The 25,711-nt window shown below is 38.1% G+C and overlaps 3 protein-coding genes across 3 annotated transcripts in view; 1 reads left to right on the top strand and 2 right to left on the bottom strand.

The window, feature by feature from the left end:
• LOC140922881 (membrane-associated guanylate kinase, WW and PDZ domain-containing protein 3-like) overlaps positions 1-1,804 on the bottom strand; it is a 30,840-nt gene extending 29,036 nt beyond the window's left edge. The window contains exon 1 of the mRNA XM_073372918.1: positions 1,324-1,804. Within this exon, the coding sequence (XP_073229019.1) occupies positions 1,324-1,645 (322 nt within the window). The 5' untranslated portion in view covers positions 1,646-1,804. The remainder of the gene's footprint in view (positions 1-1,323) is intronic.
• Positions 1,805-4,626: 2,822 nt separating this feature from the next.
• On the bottom strand, positions 4,627-12,658 carry LOC140922882 (protein bicaudal D homolog 2-like). The gene is made up of 2 exons (XM_073372919.1): positions 12,396-12,658; positions 4,627-7,783 (listed from the first exon to the last, which is right to left on the bottom strand). Exons 1-2 carry the CDS (start codon positions 12,588-12,590, stop codon positions 5,663-5,665), a joined length of 2,316 nt encoding a protein of 771 aa, XP_073229020.1. The 5' UTR covers positions 12,591-12,658; the 3' UTR covers positions 4,627-5,662.
• Positions 12,659-12,733: 75 nt separating this feature from the next.
• Positions 12,734-25,669, top strand: LOC140922736 (ADP-ribosylation factor-like protein 8B-A). The gene is made up of 7 exons (XM_073372755.1): positions 12,734-12,936; positions 20,606-20,686; positions 22,175-22,248; positions 22,590-22,683; positions 23,154-23,221; positions 23,358-23,428; positions 24,271-25,669. Exons 1-7 carry the CDS (start codon positions 12,814-12,816, stop codon positions 24,315-24,317), a joined length of 558 nt encoding a protein of 185 aa, XP_073228856.1. The 5' UTR covers positions 12,734-12,813; the 3' UTR covers positions 24,318-25,669.
• Positions 25,670-25,711: the final 42 nt, after the last annotated feature.

Genomic DNA, 25,711 nt, shown 5'->3' with positions numbered 1-25,711 from the left:
AAATTTTGTTTTAGAGTCCAACAAAAATTTATTTCCTTGATGTTATCCAAGGCAAGTATTAAAAATAGATGTATTCAATAATTGTTAAAATAGTGGCAACCCACTCTTACGCTCTTGCCAGCACAGAATACTAATAATTTTTGTGGTCATGATCAATATAATATCATGTACCTTATTATCATGACCACCTGCCACGTGCACAGGCAGATCAACAAATTATGTTGTAAGGCATTCTATACTCCTGTTTTAGTACAAACACAGACTTAGTTGATTATAGGTTAAAGTGTTTACATTACACTTTTTTACTGTTCTAAGTAAACAAACAGTTAAACAGACAATTTTTTTAGCATCTCAAATGGCATATATGTGTAAGATCAGAAGTTTAGCCAACTGATGGACGTGTTCATTAGTCATCGTCCAGTCTGTTGCATTCTTAGGTCATGAGCCACTTCCATGAGAAACTGAGAACTATTTCAAAAGTTATTCCAGATGAGCTAATACATGTATTTTTAAGCATGTATGATGTACTTTCAGTAAGTAAAAATAAACTGATTAGCAAACAACACTACAAATTTTGCAGAGAGAACTCGTATATTATAATGTACAGTGTATTGAGGATGGGTGGCTAAGGAATTAATATTCAAAAATGTTTTAAGGCAGGATTTGGAGGATTGCTAGCAATATCATAACTCAAAAATAAATTAAACATTATTATCACATGATGCTCTAAATTTTGAAAGGGGCCAAAAATGCTGAATTTATTTTATGATCAAAAAGTGGAAATTGCTATTCAAGGTCATTGAATGATACCACTATATAACATCCGTTGGATTTAAACTCACCATCCTTTACAAGAATACAATATGTATCATCTTGGATAAGATTAGAAACAACTTCAATGACCCAAATTATATCAGGCCCAATTAATCCCCCAGAAATTTGAAATCACCTTATGATGGCTTATGATCATATAGGCCCAATAAAATTTTGAAGGTAGTTATTAACTGCGAAATGACAGATTTACACTATATAGGCTCTGCTATTTTCGACTAAAAGATGCAAACTGGTGTAAAATTCAGATAAAATCAATATTCACGGCATTCCTGTCGCGTGAATCATTCAATCAGCAAGATATTTAAACTGGCATTCCAATTATTTATTTATTTTTTTACATAAGTTTGTCTAAGTGTTTCCAGCATTTAAAACCGCTACATAAATTACGGCCAGTGATATACACAAGCTGAATTTATCATAGTCGTGGCTGATACTTGTATAGTATTATGCAGTTAACTTACGACAGTTAACGCAAACACTTTATCGTACCTGGTTTTACGGTTCGTAGAGTAACTGCTTCTCTCGAACTTTTGATCAAAGGCAAGACATCAAATTGAGTATACCCAGCGACTGGTGTCCCATTTATTTCCAATACTACATCTCCTGGGAGAATCTTTCCCCTTCTGTACCGCAATTTTTCCTGTTTAACGTCTCCAATACAAATAAACTCCCCATTCTCGGCTCCTCCAACGATATGAAGATTAAAGTTCCCATTCCGAGGTCCTCGCTGGATCACGCATTCAAGAACATTGTACGACCAGTGTTTTCCTTTACGGGGCAAAGAATTCCGTAAGTTAGGGAGGCTAGACATTCCCGGGCAATTAATCAACTTGATTTGCAGAGTAAAGCATCTCAAACTCTCTTGCCACCATAGGACATCAGAATTATAAACAGTGACTCACTGACGCTGAAAACCGTGGGGACTACGCATGCCCACTGGGCTAATAAATATGTAAATCCACATCCTCATGCAAATTATAAAAGTTCTCACCTTCCTCTTTCTCGTTCACACGATAAGAACTTTTACAATAATAAAAAATATATATTTTGCGACGAACCCATTCTTCAAAAATAATTTTCCATGTGCAGCCTCATCTGAACCTCCGATTACTACTTCATTTAAAGAACATTATGCGTACTGCGTCCAGTTATCACTGCACAAGGCATTAGCACTAACCTCCCACACAGGGGCCCACACAGGCGTTTCTCGGGTCCCGTAAAAACCCCTGCGTTGCAGGAAGGCTAGCCTGCGTGACAGGCGCTTTATGAGCCAAGCGGGGCGAACGCGATATTTCGCGCGGAGCGCGACACGAGCGCGAAGCGCGAGACGAGGGAAAGAGAAAAATAAAGCTTTTCTCTTTCCCTCGTCTCGCGCTTCGCGCTCGTGTCGCGATCCGCGCGAAATATCGCGTTCGCCCCGCGTGGCTCATAAAGCGCCTGTCATGCAGGCTACAGGAAGGCTACCACTGCACAGTCGATGAACAAAAAGATGAACTGGGTGGGAGGAGCGCGGTAAGTTTGACTTTACGCGAAAAAAAAATACTAAGGAACCTCCAAAAACATGCAGAAAATCAAAAAAGAATTCTTCGAAACGTCGACCTGGAAATTTGCACTTTTCATATAGTGATTTACTACGCACGTAGCAGACGGTATATATTTTGCGCTTATAAAAATTCTGTGCAGATCGACCACAAGAGGCACTGGGGTGAAAACCCCAACGGTTACTTTCGTTTATTAAAAAAGGGTTTATCCTTTTGAATGGGGCCGTTAAAGAAAACTTCTTTGGTGATAACTGCTTAAGTTTTTCGCCTCCACTTTAAACGATCTTTAAGACTCCTAGGTCATTCTTATGAAAAGTGAAACTAAATTTTGAAACTTGCTGTGGACGTCCAGCGGTTTTTTTGGGCCAAAATTAGTGTAAAATGTATTTTGAAAAAAAAAATCTTTTCCTGGGAAACTCCCCAGCTGACCAAGAAAAATATCAGTAACAGCTTTACATCTTGAGTTGTTTCATAACTGTCTCTCTCCAGTCCCTGATTCATCCAAACCATATTTATGGCTGAATTATCTATATAACTTTAATTATAAGTCTATAAATAAGCTTATATTCCTTTCACAGGAACCGGCTGAAGCTTAAACATGAGAACAAGTTGCAAAAGGTGAAGAAAGTTAATACTCATAAAAATATCGGCCATGAAAATATCATACTCAGTGTTTGTACTTCCTGGGGGTTAGAAAAAAAAAACTTGTGGGAGGATTGCCCCGTAAAAATGTTGGGGTTACTTGTATGAGAACTTCTAAGAATGCCCTCAACATTTTATGAGTGTGAATCAATTCTCTTTCACCCAGCTCAAAAAGACACTGTCCTGTTTTTACATATTTTTACTTTTTACAGATGATGTTGTTTTTCATTAATTTTCACCAAATAGGAATTTTTTGAAAGAAAACGGCAACAAAAAAACAATGTCAGATCCACTGCACCAAGGGAAGTGACGAAGATAAAGGCAAGAAGCCAGGATCTTTTCTCATTGGAAGTTATTATGTCAGCACACAGAAGTGAAGAGAAAACAGGTGGGAATACAGCATGGATTGCTGATAACTTTGTTGACAGTAGTTGATGACCAATATCAGTTCCTAGAAAAATGACAGACTGCTTCTCTTATACAGCACCACCCCTTTCTGTACACCAATATATGCTATTTGTACTGTTTAGGTGGTACTGAGGCAAGTTCTTCTTGGAAAAAAGGTCATGCTGGTCATAAGAATTCTAAAGTACAGGGTGTTCTGGCAAAACAGCATAGAGAACACAGTATTCCAGAGCTTTCTCCAATTAGACCTCAGATTGACATCCAACAGGCATGTTTAAATAATTCAATCAGTAGTGTGAAATGAAAGATTAATGCCATTCAACACTTGTTGCTTAAGAAGTTGCCCCAGCCCAACTTTATTTTAGACCACAAAATTGTGGTATTAGAGAACTGTTGCTATTCACATGTGTATTAGTGTATAAGAAAACAGGAAACTATGGGGCTAGTCTCAGCCTGCCTAGCAGACATCAAAAGGTGTAGGGGATTGGACAGAAAGGAAAAGGGAGGGGGTTGGGGATAGAGGGTGCCTGCCATGCAGGCTAGCTGTAGAAATTAAAGTACTGTTCAGGGTCTTCTAACAAAGAGTTTGTGGACTAATCCAAACAGTGTGCTTTGATTTATCTGCATTCAGTCACGGCAGCTAAAACAGGGCAATTTCTGTTTATCAGGAAAGAAGGGAGCATTTCATCAACAATTATTATGAGTCACTAGGAACACAAGCAGACAAGAAAACACTCAGTAGAAAATTTCTCACAGAGGAGGATCAATGTGGTTGGCCTATGGAAAACTACCAGTAGAGTTGAACATGGCAGTACTTATACTGAACAGGCTGGATGTTGATCTCCCTGGTTTATTGTGAATATAATGAATGTATTAATCTATAAATTTTTGGGATATTAATAATTTTGTTCACAGGTCCTTTTTGAAAACTATATATAATGGATGGAAAATTTGAAAGAAATAAAACATTAAAAGAAACAACAAATAACAATATGAATGATTTCATTTAATAGTTTTGTTGTGGCACTTCTCTGGTAGATTTGTCATTTTTTGATCTGCCCATTTTACAATGTATGAATCCTTGAAACGCTGTTAACAATGTTAATTGAGGCAATTAAGTTAAGTTGCAAAGCCGGATTTTTCATCAACCTTGGTTGAGCCTTGACTTGAATAATGCCAAAAAACATACAACTCTTCCTCAAAGTTGTTCACTCAAACATTTTTATTGTCAGATTTTCAAACATCCTGAAGCCAGTCAAAGAAAACTCAAGTACACCACATTTTCTTACTTCACTTCTTGAGGCTTGGATATCTTGACAAAATACTCTTTCCAAATTTTTATATTATTTGCTGAATATACATCTAATTGCAAACATGTTGTCACACAAAAGAGCAAAAAACAAATAGGGCAAATAGGAATTAATTAGCCATACAAATTACATTTTGATAATCTTGAAAACACTTTTGAAGGAGAATATAATACTTCATTTTGACGTCAGTTGAGTTGAAAGAAGGTATATTGCCCACTGTAAAGATGTTTTCTGCTTCATTATTTTCGTGAGACCAGATTCCTGAATGAGGTGAGCATGCCTTATTTATAATGACTTAAATATCACCCTTGTTAATTCCTTTGTTTTTCATTTTTCTGTGACAATATTATTGCAATTAGGTGTAAAAACAATTTAATTTCTCTCATAATTTGAATTTTGCAATATTTTTAGCAAGTGTTTATTTTTCAAATACCCATTAAAATCCATTGATCATCAATGGCCTGCATAATAAGGTTAAGAACCACATTAAAAGATGTATTGATACTTTGAATAACAGAATAAACTGTCTACAATGATTCTTTTCCACAGAAAATTACCAGTACATTCCATTTTACCATTTCGATAATTGTGTAACTTTACCACCCACAAATCGAATAAAACAGGCTATAATGTTTACATTCACCGGGCAGAGCATAAAATACTAAAATTATTAAAAATATAGCTCCTTACATTTTCTGAAATTTTGATAATAGTAACAGTCAGCCATTTGAAGAACCAACTCGCAGTGATAAAATATTTTGTTTTGAAATCTTCTGGCACATAAAAATATCATTTTTTAGAAATTAAAACCCTTTTGGCAAACTCATTGCTTACTCTAACAACTCTAAAAAGCACAAATCAAAGAGCTTCATTTGAAGCAGCTGAATTCTAAATTTTGCAGTTCTGGAAGGTCTCTTGGTGACAAATAAGTTATACACGTGTGACTGGTTTTGCTCGGTTAGATTTTCCTCCCTTTCTTGTGTAAGCGCGCAGCCTTTCACGTGCAATCTCAAACTCTTCGAGTCTCTGAGTCAGGTCTATTTTCTGGTGAATTGCTTGTTTGAGAAGATGATTAAGAGTTTTCTTTTCCTCCTCTGATGCTGCAAATTTACGTTGCAACTCATCAACTTGCACCAAATATTCTTCACACCTTGCAGCATACATCCCACGGAGTGATGCAAATGTAGAAACCTCAGCCTTCAAAGCCTTGAGGCTCCGCTTCAGTTGAGCAACTGTTTCTGCCTGAACTGCCTTGTCATTCTCATAACGACTCTTAAGATTTGCCAAAGCTACTTCATATGTGGACTTATTAGCTTTTAGAACAGTACGCAGAGTTGTAATCTGTTCTCGCTTAGTTGTCAAAAGGCTTTGGAGCTTTATAATTTGTTGTTTCTGTGCTTCACCTTCCTCACCTCCACTTGTTTCATCATCACTCAGTAATACCCTATATTCTGATGCACGTTGTTTGGAAATCTCAACTGTCTTCTCCACAGCTTGTCTCAAGAACTTCACTTGATCTCGCACAGAACTTATTAATCTGTAACAGGAATAAGGATCACCTCTTTCCACTGTTTCATTTGGGTTCTCACTGCCCATTGGGGACTGACGGACTTCAGCAGCACTTTTTTGGGTGTCACTGGATTTCACAGGACTTGTGTTAATATTTTCATCCATCTTTGATTTATCTTGCTTTTCTCTCCTTGAGAATGAGTTAGTTGGATGATCGCCATTAGCAGAACATACGTGATTGTACAGCCTCTGAAGATCTTCACTGACATATTTCAGCTCATCTTGAGTACAGTTGAGACTGCCTTGTGCATTTCCTGCCAATTCACTCATGGACTTTATATCTTCCTGGAGATTTTTAATCAATTCCTCTGATTCAATCCCTTTGTTTTTCAAAGTCAAGAGCTCTTCTTCTAAATCTTTCACCCTCTTTGTCAAGAATGAGGCCTCATCTGCTTTTGTTTGCATGCCAACTATTTTTAGCCTTAAGTTGTCAATTTCAGTTTGTAGTTCCTTAATCAAGGCCTGTGATTTGTTGTCCTTTGTCTGATAACCTTTCAACACTTTTTTTAGTTCTTCAAGCTCCTTTAGCTGGTTGTTCAACTTAAGACTGGTCGATTCCTTTTCCTCTGAAGCATCATCACTGTCATCTAGAGTTTCACAGAGCATTTTTGCCTCTGTCAAAGTCTGCATGGCATCAAACTCCTCCTTTAGCTTCAAAACATCTTTTTCTCGTTTAGCCAGTGCATTTGTAAGTTCATTTTTCTCGCTACTCAACTGGTCCAATTTGTGAGCCATTTCTTTGACCTCTGAGAGTTGAAGCTCCTTCATCAGATCTTCCACAAGACCTGGGACAGGTTTATATTCATCAATAATCTTTTGAATCAATGGGTGCTCCACAACTTGTTGAGGCTTGGTTTTCTCTGGACTTTCCAAGTCAATAAAGCGACTCTCTTCCTGCCAGCTGTTCAGTGTGGGTGATTGCCGTTGATGGCTTTCCTGTAACTCTTTCTGAAGAACTGTGTTGCGATCTCGTTGTTCTTTCAATGACTCCAGAGCTTCATTAAGCTGTTTCTGGCACTGATCTCTTTTATCACAAGCAACCTGCAACTGTAACTGAATGGCATCCATTTCATCAGTCAAACTCTTATTTTCAACTTTTAAGGACTCAAATTCTACCAGTGAAGATCGTAGGGAAGAGTACTGTTTTTGAAGATTGATATTTTCTTCCTCAAGCTCACTGAATTCTTGTATATGCTTTGATTCTCGGTATTTGAGCTCCCTAATTTCATCTCTTAGCACTTTCTTACTGTGAATAAGCTGTTCTATGTCTTTCACATAGTTTGACATCTGGTTACTTAGACGTTCATTTTCAATGAGTGTCTCTCTTTCAGCTTTTCTGGCTTGCCGCAGATCACTTTCCAAGTCTGTTATCTTATGTAGATAAGAGGCTTCCCTGGATTCACTTTCCTTCACAAGGCTCTCCTCTCGATCATCACCAAATCGGCTTCTTTTCTCTTGCTCAAGTTTTAGCTGTTCATGTACCTAACAGAAAATATGATAGATGGTTTGACTTTTCTTGCCTGGTAGCTTGAGAAAACAACTGATATTTCAAGAGCCACGACTGGTTTCCCTCAAAAAAAAACCTTGGAGGAATGAGCACAGAGATTCCATACCTAACCACACCTGGTAAGTGCTTCTAACTGGTTGAAAATAATTTGCTTCAACTAATCAGAATTAGCAGAACCCAGATCTGGGTTTTGACATGTCATTAGTATGGAACTTCAACATTCATCCCTCTCATGTCATTTTGTGGGGAAACCAGAGGTGGCATTGCAAACAGTCGGCTGTTTTCCAGGGCTCGAAATTAACGGTAACCCGTTAACCAATGGTAGTAGTTTCCAATGTTTGGTTACTAAAAATGTGCCCAAGTAACCTGACATGGTTAGTTAAAATTTCTGTTAACTTAAATACTTTCATTCATAGAAATTATTCTTGCAAATGAGCATTAATTTTTACGAAAGGCTGATGTGTGTGGTTTTTTTGGCATAAGGTTAGTTCTATCTCAAACAAATTTTTGCTCTAAAAGATATGCTTACCACATAATCAAACAACACGAAAAAGTCACATTTCCCAGGAGGCAAGGTAACCAGGCTTGTTGGATGAGGGGATCTGTATGCCTCTGCCATCTTGCTCGTTTTCGCATTTGTTTTGTTTTCTTTTGGAAGTGGCTCGTTTGTGCAACCTATTTATTATACAAATCAACTGCGGAAATCCTTGGATAGTTTTTGCGGAAAAAGGTTGCCGCACAAAAGTTGTGAGAAGGAAATGGAAGATTGAGAAAAACAACAAAGAACAAGTACAGTTTACAACAATATGGAAGCGAAAACATGAAGGAGCAATTTCCACAAAGAATGACAAAAGGCATTCACCTGCATGATACAGTTCAATGAGTCTAAACAAACAATCTTTTGAACCAATACCTCCATACTTTAGTTTGCCCCATTTATTAGCACAATTTTCAGTAGTTAATATATTGTAAGTTTAAGAACAGATTCTTGGATAATAAACTTTATAATTTGGTTAGTAAAATTTATGCACACTAACCCAAAGGGTTAGTAATCCAAAAGAATTAATTCCGAGCCCTGGTTTTCTCAATCATTTACCTGACAACAAGAAAAATTATGTTTCTGAAATTTTTAACTTTCTTGAAGTAATAATAGTTAGTGCTTTGTTCCTATTACTTAGCCATACATAAGAAAACAATTGCCAAAATAAAACATAGTGGAGAACAACTCATTGTAAATCCATTCTTATTTTTGACCATGACTCGACAACTGCGTTGTCCTTTCCCACTCCCACATTTCCCACTATTGCTCGAAAAAATTGGATATCCTACTAAATTTATCCCAGGGGAGAGGGACAATGGTAACTTTTTGGAGAAATATTGATCTTGGGTGGTAAGGATTTGTAGAAGTTGTTGTGCAAATGCTGAGAGGTTCCCTGGGGTTACCAACCCCCTCGCCCAGAAAGATCCCCAACATAAAGACAGAGCATCATGCACCTTTCAGTGTGAATCCCTCAAGGGGGGGGGGGGGGAATGCGGGCAAGGGGTGGGGATTTGATGCCTGAGACTATCCCCCCTGTCGGGCTTTTGATCATGCGAAGTGACCCCGGGGTCTGGACATTTGACTTTGACCGACAGAAGCCTGGTATCAATTCAGAAGCGGTTACCAAGTCTGTCCCTCGAGGCTTTCTGAAAGTCATGCTGTTGCAGAAAGGTACGGAGTTTTCATTTGTTTTAATCGCTATAATCCGATACTTTAAACTGTCATCTAAACAGGTAATGTCTATTTTGAGAAAGTTTTTATCTTCAAGTTCCCATCTGCTTGTAAAACTCGATTGAAATCGAATTCCACCATGAAAATCAGAGGATTTTTTATGGGTCACTGATCCAACCTGTTTCGACATGTTGAACAGATGTTATAAAGCATTGAACATTTCATCAATATTATAATAGCACGGTCAATCTTCCTGGAGTGATTATGTTGTTCAAAATAAGAGATGCTAGTGGAGAGAGAGAATACTTAATTACAGCAAGTAATTTAACGGAGCTTACGTTAACGTTAAATAAAAGTAGTAAGAATGCACTTTTGAAATGTTCTTATATTCGTTTTATATAGCAGGGTTGTCATTAAGAGCCAAGGGCTGGGGATTTTCCCCGGCTAATAAGAGAGTGGCCCCCAGCTACTTTTATTGGAAAATAGAAGAAAAATAGAACCAAAAGAAATCCCTAGCCGTTTGATTCCCCGCCTACTTGTTGTATTTACCCAGCAACTAGAAATCTTAGTGACAACCCTGATATAGTATTATAGTATTGTTTGTTTTGATTTTTTCCCCTAGGGTAGGGCTTTTTTGACACTTTTTGATTGACCATTTTGTTTCCGACCCTGGGGAATTTGATAAAAAATGTTAAAATTTGTCAAATCCCCGCCCCTTGCCCGCACTCCCCCCCCCCTGCGGGATTTACATTGATAGGTGCATTACATCTCAAAATTGCCATCAACCTGAACATTGTGATTGAGTGGATCAATCATGATATGGCCTGAAAATGCCAGCGAGAGCTTTGTAAGTAGAATTTCTGCATAACGCTAAATTACTTTGTTACTCTACTCCTCATCCCACCTACATTAGGACCATTTATACGAGGAAAAATAAGACGCGAACTTTCTGTATAAACGGCACATTTCATCTAAAATAAGGCGCGACTTAGCTAAGATGCGTCTTATTTTAAACAGCCCTTAACACCTGTTCTTTGATAAGACGCGTCTTAGCTAAGACGAGAAAAACTTTGTATAAACGAAATTTGCATCTTACATAAGATGCGAATGCATAGTACGCATGCCTTAATTTTTGGCAGGAAAATTATCGCTTGCCCAGCGGTGGACTGGCAGGCCACTGGCGGGAAAATTTTTTAACAAATTACAACGCGTTTTCGTTTCCATGTCTATTCTGCTTTATTTTTTCTTTGCTCAGATACAATGAGCACGCCGTTAAAGGTAAAAAGAAACACTTGGTCCATCGCTGAGGAAAAAGATTTTTTGTTATTACAGTGTATATATATAAGGAGAAGGCGATAACAGACCTCCTGGACAGCAGATGCGTGACATCTGCTGGTGTAAGCAGACCCTTTTCAAGGCTGCTGCCTAACGGGCGCCCGGTCGCCAGAGGCGCCCAAGGTAAGAGCATGGGCGACCAAATTTCGGTACAAGGAGCCCGCGCGGGCGCCTGACTTAACACACGGCATTAGACTTAACCTCCTTGTACATTATATTCCTTTAGCTGGAGTAGGACTTTAAACAGTGGAACTGTTGATATGGTTAGCGATGATGCGATTAGGCAGTATAAAATTTCCACAAATAAACCGTAAATTATGTAAACCTAACGTGTTCAACTGTGAAGCTTTGTCGAAACGAACGAAGCCATCGTTTCCGAGTCCGGATGGCAGTTGAAGACTGGGTCTGAGATTTGACTTCCAAATATGGAATAGCAAAATTATGGGCTGTTTGTTGCCTATGTTGACATTCGTGCAGTTCATCGTTTGCTTGGGTTTTCGTCGATTTGATAACTTTTTTGTGGCGAGAATGGGAAGCTATCTTGCGTGCTATCGACTGGACGTGCTTGATGTTCGATTTCATGTACCAGTTTGCAACGTATGAAAGTAAATAATTCGGTTAATTCTTGTTTACGTGTTATTTATTAGGCCCGGCGAATTCTTATTAAAGTGTGCAAGAACCTCTATAACCTATGTAATGATCTTGGAAAAACAATACATGGATTTCAAACTGGGCTCCTAACAATGTGGCTCGGGCTCCTAACTTTAAACTTTAGGAGCCCGAAGGGCTCCCTAAAATTTTTCTTAGGCAGCAGCCTTGCTTTTAGCTTTAAACTATCACAATTTATATTTACTAATCAAATTGCTATCTTGGTAATATAAACTTACATTTTAAAAGCAAGTGTAAGTATACAGAAGACTTAGATAAGACATGCTCGTATAAATGGTCCAGTTCGCGTCTTATGTAAGACGCGTCTTATTTTTCCTCGTATAAATGGCATTATTGACTCCACATTGTAGTTGCTGTGGCGTTACAGACAGTTTGTACGCTGCAGGCACAGGCCTTCAAATTTTTCACATTCTGCAAGTGTTTTTCTTACTAACACAATTTACCGAAATGATATCATTTAAGAACACCGTCTGATTCCAGGTGGTCTGATCCCTAGCCGGGATCGATCGGATTTGATGACAGCCTTTATACGCTTCCACGTCACGCGATTTTTACTGGCCGGCTGGTGACCATTGTATTGCATATGAGTTGAATAAAGTTAGTAAAATGTCTCCATAGATAAACCGTCATATTTTAAAGGTCTCATTTTATCAAAAAAACTGGCCTAAGAATTATTTTACTTAACTATGCATTCAGATCAGTCGTTGATGGATTAAGTCTAGTTTACACAAGTGCGGCATATCAATAATTCAAGGCATTTGATGATAGAGGTCTGTGAAAGTTTTTTGCGATCACACACTTTGATCCTAATCAAATCAGAAAAAAGAGCCATACAACTTCGCAATGAATAAAATGAACTATCAAATATTTACCTCTCTCAAACATTCCAATTCTTGCTTGTTCGCTTCGAGAGACGTTTCGAGTTCGTCGTATTGTTCTTGTAATCTCTGTTTTTCTTCCAACACCGCCAGCCCATATTCAGCCGCTTGCACTTTTTCTAAGCAGGCTTGTTGTAGCTCATTGCTCAGCCGTTCAACTTCGCTTTTGAGAAAATCGATCGTGCTCATTTTGGCTTCACAAAGGGCGCTATTTCCACAAACAATTTTATCTCCATTTTGAATGTTTGAGCCGCTTATTTTAATGAAATGTAATTTCGTACCCAGATCTCTTCTGCAGCTCTTCTGCCGCGCGAATTGTTTTCTGGGATTGATCCGCCATCTTTTGTCATGTGACGGAAGGGACAGAAAACCGAGAATCAAGTGAACACGTTTGAAACGTCTTGTTACAAACATGTTGGCGTTTTTTAGAAGTATCTTAGACTGGATAAAAAGCTTGTTTTGGAAGGAGGAGATGGAGCTTACTCTTGTAGGATTGCAGTATTCTGGGAAGACGACGTTTGTCAATGTTATAGCGGTAAGTCATGAGTGATGTCATGCAAGTTTGCCCTTTTTACGTTTACTGATTTCTATTCTTAAAAGCTTAACGATGCATCAAAATCAGAAACAGTTATTTTTCTCTCTTGAAATTTACAAACTTTTACTCACGCGATAACGTATGTTTTCATGTAAGCTGACGCTTATAGCAGGCTTGGTGTGCGGTTGTATAAATATGTATGTGATGCATTTGAGAAATTAATCCTTTTAATTTTATATCAGCATAACTTACTGAAACTGAACTGAGACATCACGAAAATGTCGATAAACGACAGTTAATGCACCATTTTTTTCAGACTTCAACTGCCAATGTCATTTGCAGGAAAATATGTGTAGACCGACCAAAAATATCTGTAACTGTATGTATCTGTACTCTGTTGCTTTACTGATGGTTACGAGATCTGTTATTGATTCAGCAAGAGCATAAAAACTGTGGTTTTATTCTGCTTATGAGAGTTGCTTATACATGACTGGGAAGTTCATTTGTTGTTGTGTCTAGAAGGCTCCCCAAGGCACATGAAGAGCAAACTGTTTATGGTATTATGCTCTTAAATTATTGCTGATAGTACGGTAATGACCTCTACAGCTGTATGTACTGTACAATTCATTTCTATCACTCACATGATAACCCATTTAAGACACAAAGTTCATTTGTTGGTTAGCAATATTATTGTTAGTACATCAATGGTGATTTAAAAAAAGTTTCAATGATTATTAATACCGTAAATCCTCTATAAAGCCCCTGTTGCGTTGCCACTAGTTAGAGTTCGCTGTGATCAACCACACTCTCCAAGATGATTTAAAATTTTGTTTATTGTAGAATCAATGAAGTTTATAAAATAACTAAGAAAGTACGCGCGCTCTGATTGGCCGAGAGGAGTGTTTGCATCAGAGTATGTAAACATGGTTGTGGCGTCAAGTTGTTTGGCTTTTCACGCGCTAATCACGCAAGCACAAATTTGAAAAAGTTTTCAAGTTCAAAACTCAAAACGTTTACTTTATTTACCCATTCCTTGGTCGGCTAAAACTTGGAAAATCGTTACAAAGAAGGTGTGTACATTTTTCTTCGCTTAAGCTGACCGTTTTAAGCGAGAAAAATCCGTATTTTGCAAAGCATCTTTTTGCAAAACAAGAACTGATTACGCATGCAAGACTTCGTGGACAAGATTTTGCGACTGGTAAGAATTTCTCTTTTAATCAGTGCTATACAAAGAGTTTTGCGTTTTTCTTGGGAAAGTTATTTTATAAAAGCAATAGAAAACTTTTTTCCTGTGTTTGCATAGCCTGATATAAACACTCGAGGTGTTGGGAGAATTCTCGACAGTTATGCAAACCCTCGACTTCGTCTCGGGTTTGCATAACTGTCTCGAATTGTCCCAACCCCTCTCGTGTTTATATCAGGCTATGCAAACACGGGAAACGTTTTCTATTGCTTAAATATGGTAAGAACTGAACGTGCATAATGCAAGAAAGTAACTGAAAAGTAAAATGAAATCTAGTATAAACAAACCTAAAATGAAAGACAAAAATGTAACAAAAATCATGTTATAGTTCTCCAAGTGTAGAAAAGAAAAGAACGAAAAAGTGGGAAAAAATTGAAATAATCTAACTCTGTTAAGACTCTGCGTATATCCCCGATTAAGATCTGGTTAAAGTGCTAGGCAGGTGGGGGTTGTTGATGGGGCGGGGAGGGGGGTGGGGGGGGGGGTGTTGGGAAGCTACTTCCCAGACATTCTCTTAAATAAAATAAAAACGATGTTCTCACAACTTGGAAAGTGAATTTGTGTCTTGATCATGTGCATTTCATCATAAACCAAAGATCAATGGTTTTGAGAAGGAACAAAATCATCGCGGTAGAAGGCTGGATTGTTTCTCACTATTATGATCTATGATATGTTAGTAATTCACACCTTTATTGATCTTATATCGCTTTTCAGATGTGTGCTTTCAGATGTGCATGTGTGTTGCTTTTTCCTTTAAACAATATTCTTCCGCAGAGTTTGGAACATGCAACTTATAGCTGCGTATGGCTGAAACAACCACCGAAGAGTTAGATATTGAGCAGCATTTTGCTGCAAACCTAAGGAAAGTTAAGGTCGCTTCAAGGTACAGAGGTTTCAGCAATAGATGTAATTTCTTATAGGGTTGTTTGAATTTTAACTTTGAACTTAAGGTGTTGACTGATATTTGTAATGAACAAAGTGAAATGTTATCATTGTTATGAAGTCTGAATCTGTTTATTCAGGTATGTAAGCTCATATTTATAAAGCTCTCTTGTTTAGACTTAATTTCAATAAATCTGACCCTTTCTCCAGTAATTTGTATTAGTATCATAACTTCTATAATATTCTCCTCACCTGGCAAAACTCCTATAAACTCGATCAATAGTCCAGTGCACGTTGCTGGTTAAGAGTTTACACGGTTGCAGTGAGTGTCACTTGCGTTTTGCAATCTCGATACCAACGGAAAAATACAATATGCGAGAAAAACAAAGAGGCATGATATTATTTTTTTAATTGTTGACTTATTTCCTCTGCTGGTTAAATAATCGCTGACCATCACGGAAGGTGACAGCTTTGCAAGTTTTGAAAACATCGTTTCTTGGTCCGAGACCTCATCTCTTCTCTCCCCCTGCTCCAAGCTAGGTGGACTGCCATAATAATGATAATATGTCAAAACTTGTAAAATATCAACTAATTAAACAAAAAATAATATAAAACCAATGTAACGCATCGTCTGAATTCATGACACTCCTCGCCCAAGTATTGAAAATCCTTGCTTTCATCATCATTATGTCAATCAAGTCCATGGAATCAAATTGCATTGTCCGTAAATCAGGCTTCCTCTTCCCGTTTCAGTTGAACGACGAAACTGGAAATTGGTTTTTTGTAGGTATTTGAGTTTCCTGCTCTACATGAAGTCACTTTGGCCATTAGCACTTTGCCATCAGTGTTCTACCACTTTTGCCACTTCAATCTGTTCTGGAAGTTCTGCAGATACTCGCTTTTGCATCTGACCCAGAACTGATCAGCCAGGTATTGTGTTCTCTTCCACCAGTTACAGGCATACAGGTCCAAGTTACCAGGGTGAGGTGCTAGAGGGCAGGTATTCATCATAAGCAGCATTGTGGTAGTTTATGGTTCACCTTTGTAGAGGGGACTACTGAAATGGGGCGGCTGTTGACGATTCCAGTAACCTCTGTCATGTGAGGCACTAGTAGTTCATGGCTTAGCTGTGTGCATCCAATCCCTAGCAACATTCCATCCAATACACATCATACAGTTCCAATCTGCTACTCCCATACGTGTCCAAAGTGCGATGCGTGTGGAGGGTTAAATATCCAACCTTGTTCTGCTACAAACTTCTAGACTTGTGTTTGGTCCATCTCCAAAAGTGCTTGTTGCAACTGTGATTTTCCTCCAACAAAGCTACTGCTGCAATCACATACATGTATGAGTTTCATCACTGATCCACAAATGGTGAAAAACCATCCCAGTGCACAGATGAACAAGTTGGTGTCCATAGTTTCCAGTACCTTGATGTGAATGATCATCTCCAATACATGATGACCTTTTGGTAGAATTACTGGATGTTTCTCTTGAGAGTCAAGTGTCAAGTTTTTGAGACGGTCTCCGACCCAAAGTAGCCCATTACAATGTACCAAGGGATCAAGCTGCAACAGGTTTGAATGTTTGGGAAGTGATTTATTCCTTTCATCTAAAGACGATGCCATTAGCTCTGTGGAAAAAACTTCTTTCTGTACTGCCTAGATTACAGCCTGGCCAGCTTGTTCAAGCTCAGCTGCAGATTGAGGAGGCCAAGGGATGACTCGCTTGTTTGGGGCCCTTGATTTCTGTCCTTGAACTTTCTTACGAACACACTTTAAGACTTACAATTGCACGCCTCAGGGAGGACCAGTGGGAAAAGCGCTTAAATCTCTCACAGCTAAGACTTTGGGGTGAGTGTGTTGATTTGGCACAGGTGATGACTTCCCTTTTCACCTCAGGGTTTCTTTCGCTGAGGCGTACCGCCAGGAGTGAAGCTTGAGGCTGGAGCAGCGGATTCCATAGAAATTAAGGTCCCAGTATCCATCGCGATTCTATTAGTTTCCAGTTGTGGGGTAACACAATGAGTTGCGAGGTCAGCAGGATTTCTTGCAGTGTTGATGTATCTCCCTTGACTTGGTGCAGTCGTGTTATGGACATAGAATCCTCTACTTTCATTCTGAATGTACCCAAGTACAACCTTTGAGTCAGAGTAGTAGATTTCTTCATCAATTTCAATGTCAAGCTCTATGTGATTCATCATTATGTCTTGTGTTACAAGTATTTCGCTGCACAGCACTAATCTAGGAATGCTCATCATATGGCTTGGTGCCAACTTAGACCATCTGAACAAAAGAGAAAGGCTTACAACTCCATCTTTGTTGAATTCACACAGGTACAGCTTGGATGGCTTCCTTGCTTGTACTGGAAAATGCATGTATCTCCCTCCATGTGACAGTGTCAAATCCTTTAGGATGGTGGCAACAAGGAATCAATACTTTTTCCAGCTTGGGGAGTAGGTCTCTCCATTGACTCCAGTGGTGTTTCATGTTCTCCAGAAGTGGTTCATCCCAACCAAGGGGATTGTTGCCATTCACCTTCTTCCCCATGATGACGAGTTGCTGTGGGGATTAGCTTCCCTTCCAGGATGACTGGAAATGCCAGAGGGTTGTACACCGAGTTTATTACAGACATAGTTCCCGTTTGCATAAAGGACTTTTCTGGCAGAAAGACATGGAATGTGAAATGGTCCTTCTCGTTCTAGTGAATGGCAAGAAATGCCACAAACAGTCCAAAGCATGTTTCGCCAACAATAATTGACCTATAACTACAATTTAAGGAACAGTGACTTAAGTTCTCATAGATTTAACACATCATCATGGGGCCATATTTGTTGTCCAAGTTAGATCATCAGCTTAGATCTCTACCATCAGTAGCCAGCTTTAGCAGTGCCATAAGTGAGACAAATGTAGAGGATATTTATAATATTTGTAAGAATTGTATTTTATGCAATGCGTAATGAATAATTAAGGTCTAATACTTATACTTATAATTATTATTGCCCAGACTTTCTTCTCATCCACCGCTGCAGGTCATCAGGAAGTACTTGATGTTCGGTCTGGTTGCACTCAACCTATTGACTAGGTTTGGAGTTAAGCGTTGCTCAGGTCGTCTATGATTGCATAAGTGCGATGAGACTTTTGAAGACAATTCTCACAGAGAATGTCAACGAGAACAATCTTGTTACACAGGACTCCACCACTGAAAGGGTTGCGGCAAACCGAATTGCAGGCCGTTTTTAAGCTCCTTGCTGTGCTCCGTTCATGTCGTGTCAGGCGTCTCTATTGTGAAGTGCCATGGGATGGCAGTCGTCCCTGCACTTGCCGCATTTCACGATTGCATTGCATTTACTCAATCTATGTCCTGCCAAAAAAATTCCTGCTATGAGAACGCATTTGTTTCTGACTTCCAGCACTTATTTTTTGAAGGAAATGCTTGAAGCTTTTCACTGTCTTCTTCTCCAAATTTGGCTGCTGTCTGAAGTCATTCTCACAGAACGTTAGTGATGGCAACATATTGCCGAAGTGTCTCTCCAGCTCCCTCCATACATCGCACATGGTGTCAGCGAGATTCCTATTTTGTCTCTAACAGTAGTTATTAATTTCTATTTGTGCATCTCGTTTTGTGTAGCTTCTCGATCATGGCACGAAAAACACTTTTCGATGGGTGGGAGAGTGTCAGGTCTCCTGCGAATATCTCGAGGTGGCACTGAGGAAGGTTTTGTCACGACAAAGTTGCGACTAGCCTTTGATTGACTGTTGTGAGGTCATCTGCGGGAGTCGTCGCAAAGGGATTCATTCCTCGGAGGCCAAAAAGGGGCGTGTTGACTGGCGGGGACTTTTCCAAGCTGGCAGTGTTTGTGCCAGGTAAATGCTCTTTTTTGCAAACGGGTGAGCATTGGCTAGTTCACTTTAAAGCATGGTGTGCATTACTTTCCCTGAGTCCTGATGGGAGCTTGGGTACCCTCTGCGATCCAGTGTCTCCATAATCCCTTGTGCATTAATCCAGACTTGCGTTGTCTCTTTTGTGTCAATAGGGTTGTCCAAACCTGGGATAGTGACCCTAGTGACTTTCTCGTCGTCCTCCTCAATAGACTGCTAAATAGCTTTAATTTGGCATCAGCGACTGTGAGCTTCTTATTTGCTGTAAATACAGCTTTGTTGCACTTGAATCTTGCTCTCTGAGACTGGAATTATTTTAAAGCTTCGTCATTACTTTTCTCCATCTCAACTGAGACAAATGTACCACAACTAAATCGATCCCTATCTCTCCTATGTATTATTGCTTGGAGCAGTTCCTATAAGTCCATTATAAAAGTTCTTCAAATCAAACAAAGCCACATTGTAAGGATAATGTTTTGTCTACTTTGTATGGGAAAAATATAGAAAGCCGCTTGCTATTAATAAATCTTCTTGACACTCTAACTGTTAATCACATATATGAACTTCAAGCATAAAGATTTATCCTTAAATAGTATAAACAGTAGCTCCATCAATCTTAAATAGTTGTTTCCGATATGCCAAACACATCCACTCTCATAACACAAGATATGCTTCAAAAGGCAATCTATATAAGACGTGTCATAGAACAAACACTGGCAAACAAACGATCTGCAATGGCAGTAGATCTCTGGCAGGAACTAACCCCTGACTCTAAACGCTTGAATACTCCTCTTTTTAAAAAAAGGGTCAAACAATACTTGTTAATTGCCAACGAGCAGCCTTGCAAAGACGCGAGGCTGCATGGTGGTAGCCTAATAAAGACGTGCATGATAGTTCCAGGGGCAGAAAAAATTTTGAATTGATGTAACATATAGTAATGAAAGGTAACATTTATGACGTAATGCAGAACAGAGAATGCATTGTTTTTTAGAGAACATGTGATACAGAACAGAGAATCCACGAGCCATTTGCATGCTTGTGAGTTTCGTGTTCATCCTGTCTTCAACTAATCGTCGCGTGGATTTATTTGCAACTTACACGTATGGCTGCGCATTTAACTGCTGGAATTTTTATCACCTGCTGCTAAGAAAAATAATAATGCTGCAAAATTTTTTGTCTTTGAAGAAAAATAAATTCAAAAGGCTTCATCAGTACACCATAATTTTTTTTTTAACTTTAAAAAGAGACCAAATATAAATAAAATGAATGTTTGCCGAATTTAATATGATTTTTTGAGGATCCTAAGTTTGTTTATAAGGCCACTAAATTGTACTCAAAATGACATTTGTGCAACCTCAGAAAAAAACACGAACTTCAATATCTGAAATATTTTGCTATGTAAAGTTGGGATTTCAAATTCTTTATGCAGTAGAACTGTTTAGTTCACTATTTTCAAAGACAAACTTAAAACAAGGGGCACACATACACCAACCCATGATGCACCTTCCCAGAGCATGTTCTGATTAAATGATAAAAATGCTTTCAGGGAATTAAAAAAATATTATTTTCCAGATCCAGATGTACGCATGGGCGTAAGTGCATACATGGACACCACACTCCTGAATATAATAGTATAGTAATCTCTGGAATGTTATCTTTCCAGTCTGGTCAGTTTAGTGAAGACATGATACCAACAGTTGGATTTAATATGAGAAAAGTTACCAAAGGAAATGTAACAATTAAGGTATGATGAACAAGATTTGTGTTGTGTCATCTATATTATTAGCCTGCTACGCAGGCGTTTTTAGGAGAGCTCGTCTTTCATCCCTCCCCACAAACGCCTGCTCAACCGAGAACATCTTTCCTTTCCCAAGCTTAGCCAATCGCATTGTACTTTCCAAATTCTGGAAAGTTGACCTTGACCGCAGGGTAACCCGATAATTACTTGCTCTGCATGAAACACTAGTAAAGCTTTATGACCTCAACAAAATGTTAGAGTCCAAGTGGCAAAAGTAAGATTTAGTCAGGTTTTAGAATACTCCTTGCACTGCCCAACCATAGCCAAGGAAAGAAAACAAGGAAATCGGTAATTCTAGGGTCATGTTTTTACACTACCACGGGCTTATGAGTCGCATTTAGGTTGTCAGCACTTTATTTCAAAACTGCTGATTGGTAACTTACCACGCGACTAAAACAATGGAAAGGAATGTTGTTTTTGGTTGAGCAGGCGTTTGTGGCAGGGATGAAAGACGAGCTCCCCTAAAAATGCCTGTGTGGGAGGCTGCTATATTATAGGCACATGAAAGGGTCAGTGTTACTAGTGTTTCTTGAACATCCAATGGAAAGGTTTAATGTCAATGGGACTACTAAGGGTGATCTGGCCTTGCTACAAGTTGTTATGATAGTGCAAAATATTATTAGAAAGAGGATGGGCTGGGAGGAAGTGTACTAAAACCATTTTCAAGCCATTTTCTGGTCACTCTCTGGCTATAAAGAGCTAAAACTTAAACCAAAAAGCTGTTTATGGGTTGTAGGCCTCACAGCCTTCTGATCCAGATGCCAAAATAACACAAGCTTCTGAAGTTCAGGGCGTATGCGCAGAAAGTAAAATTTGGTTTTTAGTTTAAAAGTGACACAGTAGTTTTGATTTTTTCCTTTCACTTTCTCTCCATCCCTCTTCTCTCGTTTTTTTTTGCCTCATTTTTTTCTTTTGCTGAGCATGTAGTAGGCTTCATTTCAGTGGGTAAAGGTGTTTCATGAAAGGAGAGGTAGGTGGGTAGTGAATCAAGATTTTCAAGGGAGTATGTGTGTCAACGTTACATGCTTATTTGCCTTTGCCTTTGCCTCCTTGACTGAATCATGCTTATTCATGTATGGTTTGAAAGATCTCTTCACCCTGCAAAAGTTAGCTGACAAAGTGGTCCTTGACCATGAAAAGTGATGTCATGAGAGGTAGAAGGAATGTGGATCCACACAGGTGGCTAAGTGCATTTCAGTCATGATTTGGTTAAAAACCTGTTGATAGTGTTTTTTTTGTCCATTAATTTTAGCAATATCCAAAATACTGCATGTAAAATTTTTACATTTTTATTGACCAATTTTATTGACCATCTCATAAATTCTTGACAACTAAGTGTCGCAAAATACGCATCTCTAAAAAAAATTGTGAAATTTTGGCCTTTATAAAGCATGTATGTGAAAGGTAAAAAACAGTTGTGTTATGTGTTGTTAGGTTTGGGACATTGGAGGCCAGCCTCGGTTTAGAAGCATGTGGGAGAGATATTGTAGAGGTGTAAATTGTATTGTGTAAGTACATTCCTATTGTTGTGAAGAAATCTAAATAACAGAAGAATCCTTATAACTGTAGAGTTTGCATTGTCACTCAGGATTGGCTGCTCCTTCTGTGGAAATAGCCATATAACCAATGCTTTTCTTTTATTCTTTAATCTCCTTAGTCTTACAATCAAAACCCTTTATTATAATCACCAAATTTCAATGACAAATAATAGTGAATGTGAAAAATGAGTCACCAAAGTAGAGACTTTCCTGCAATAATAGGTTATTTTAGTTTTTATGACTACTGAGGAGATTGTTTACTTACTGTAGCATTGCATTGTAACAAGGTTTCTTTGTTACTTTTCTTCAAGGTATATGGTAGATGCAGCAGATCATGAAAAATTAGAAGCTTCAAGAAATGAACTTCATGGACTGTTGGAAAAACCACAGTTAGCTGGCATTCCAGTATGTGCTTGAAAATATTTTAATGTGAAGAATCTCTGTGCTTGTAAACTGCAATTATATGTAATCTACAGTTCTCATAGCATGTGCGTGAATAGCTTTGAAAATAAATTATATATAATAATAATTATTACAGTTGTTCAAGCTATTGATCATTATTGTAATCAACACAATATTAACTTGAAGGTATGTCCAGAAATGCATGCTAATGAGATTCACGCTCTTCATGATTGACATCACAAGGTGTCCCCTAGCCCTAATCCTCACCTAACGCAAGGCCATTCAGTCAAACGTGAAGTCATATTGAAATTACAAACAGCTGTGTGTAATATGAAGTACCGGAGGTCTAAGTTGTGTGCATTTCTGGACAAAAGTGTCACTGAACTGTGACAGAGGGTTTACAAAAAAGGTCACAAAAAATGCACTTTAATTGCTTCATTTTTGCTGAATGTTCTGTATGTTTAATCTTGTAGGTGTTAGTTCTTGGAAACAAAAAGGACCTCCCAAATGCACTAGATGAAAAAGAACTGGTGGAGAGACTGTAAGTTCTGAATTGATTGCATTTCCCTTTAATCACCCATGTGTCAGGATTTGTATTTCACATGATATGAGATTATTCTGTTGTTTTAACTTAAAAGTACAATGTTTGTTTACTTAGTTATCTTTTGTGCCCACAGGAATCTGGCTTCCATACAAGATCGAGAAATTTGCTGCTACTCTATCTCTTGCAAAGAAAAGGAGAACATTGGTAAGCAATACAGATTACCTTATTATTAATATGGGAAATTACATGTAACGCTTTATGAAATTAACATGACTTTCAAAAATTTGTGTTAATTTAAGGTAATTTTTGTAACTGTTAATTTCCGTGACCTTTATTTCCATTATTTTGGCTCCAAATTCTCAATACACTTGTAGCATTCTTGAAACCTAAGAAAGAGGAGTATCAGGGTAAAGATCTGCCAGTAACAGTGAAACTTTAAAGAACCCTACTTAAGTGGCCAGATTTCTGCACTTGACCACTGGTGTGTTTAGGGAAAGAACCATGAACAAAGTTTCCATTTCGGATTATACGTTTAACTTTGTTCCTTTTGCCTCAACAAGTTTTGTTTATTTAAAGTCACCCTCTCTTTTACGTTAATTTCTTATATTCAAAAGCAGGTTTCCACTAAATTCGCCTTAATTTCCCTTACCTTAATTTCATTGAGCACTAATTTCCTACAATAAGGTATTGTTTGTTGTTTCCCATATGCTTTGCACTATAAGTATTTTGCAGATCGTTTCACTACCAATTGACAAAATAAAAAAGATTAAATTAAACCCACAACACAATGTTAGTGATATTACATTATTTTGCTAATGTGCAATGGTTTCTGTAGTGCCAAGAAACAACTAAAAAAATCATTCCGAAACAAGTTTTGTGCCTCACATGGTACCATTTACACATTGTGCAACCAAAAAGTCTCTCAATATTTCTAATGAACACTGGGAAATATATGGACTGGTGGAGCTGAAATGCTTTGCTTATTGTTGCATAAAGGTTAAAGGCTGACTGACAACTTAGCTGTGTGTTCTTTGTCATTTTTGTAGATATTACCCTGCAATGGCTCATTCAGCATTCAAAGTCACGAGGTTAAACACAGTAACAGAGAAGAGAAAACTTATTCACCACGAAGAGGACAAAAAAATGATGGAAAATACTTGTTTAAAAGCATCAAGACAGCTTGCATTCACAATCATAGAACTATTAAGAGCAGACTACTTTTCTACCCTAATGATACTGGGTATGACAAGCAATATGAAAGAAATCAATGCTGCAGTCTTTGACAACTCTAACATACCTGTAATGATTATTCTGCATGCCCCAGTTGTTAAAATGGTGGATAGGGCTATCCACCGGATAAATCTCTATCCATGGATAGTGCAATTGGTTTCCCTAATAGTTATCAACTGGATAGTGATTTATCTGGTGGATAGCGCTATCACCTTTTGAACAACTGAAGCCAGATGACTAAATTGAATAGATAGGGTGTGGTGTAACCATACTCTACCACTGTGGTGCATTTTGACATTTTTCATTGTACATGTTTCTTCTTTGGTAGCGAAGACTTTGGTGACTTTTTCACTTAATAAGGTCTCAAACATAAATGTAGTGGTCAATTTAATAAATCTTTTACAAGTGTAATTTACAGGTGTAGCTACATTGTACTGTTTTGGACCTTAGAACAAGAGCTAGACTTGGAAAAGTTTTATTGAATTTACACCAGGTTAAAGTGAAACAAATTTCTCAAATCAAAAAGACAATATAAACTTAACGTAGTAACACCGTATGTGGCACTCCCGAGAATTGGTTTTTGGTTTTTGGTTTTTTGGTTAATAATAATGTTAATAATTTAATAATATTCTATCAGGCTAATTGGAGTGAAAAAGAAACCTGTAAAAGTGTCATTGTGTACCATGCAATAGCCCCCCATTTATTAGACATTTTTTGTGAATAGAGAAACAAAAACTGGGCATTAAGTGATCTATTTGTAGTAGAGAATGTAAGTAGGCAATGTTTCAGGTTAAACTTTGCTGTCCAACTCTCTTTTGCCGCTGCCGCCGCACAACTGTCTTTTCTGTCACAAGTACCTTTGTATTTTTTGCTGTCAGATTAATTCTTGATAATCAGTGTTTTCCTTTCCCTATAGACTTGTAGTCTTGCAGAAGTTTAACTATATTATGATTTGATCTGAGAGACTGACTAAGTAAACTTTGTATCCTTCTCTAGACTTGCTTCCTACAAGTTTGGTGTTATAATTTTCTGGTATCTCCATTAACAGGTGACAATAGGGAACACGGTGACTGCACTACACCACAAACAATAAAAAATGATAGGAATTCCAACATTATTAGTTTATCTGGAAATCTGGCTATCATCAGGGATCATTTTATATAGCGTTTTTTGTCTTTTGATAACTTATGAATAAAAGGTAACTTTGGAATATTATGCCCCTGGCTTTATACTGTATTTGTGTTGTAAGGCCACCTC

The sequence above is a fragment of the Porites lutea genome, chromosome 13 (assembly GCF_958299795.1).
Source record: "Porites lutea chromosome 13, jaPorLute2.1, whole genome shotgun sequence".
NCBI classification, from domain to species: domain Eukaryota; kingdom Metazoa; phylum Cnidaria; class Anthozoa; order Scleractinia; family Poritidae; genus Porites; species Porites lutea.
The sequence above is the reverse complement of the archived record's forward strand: the minus strand, read 5'-3'. Positions and strand labels throughout refer to the sequence as shown.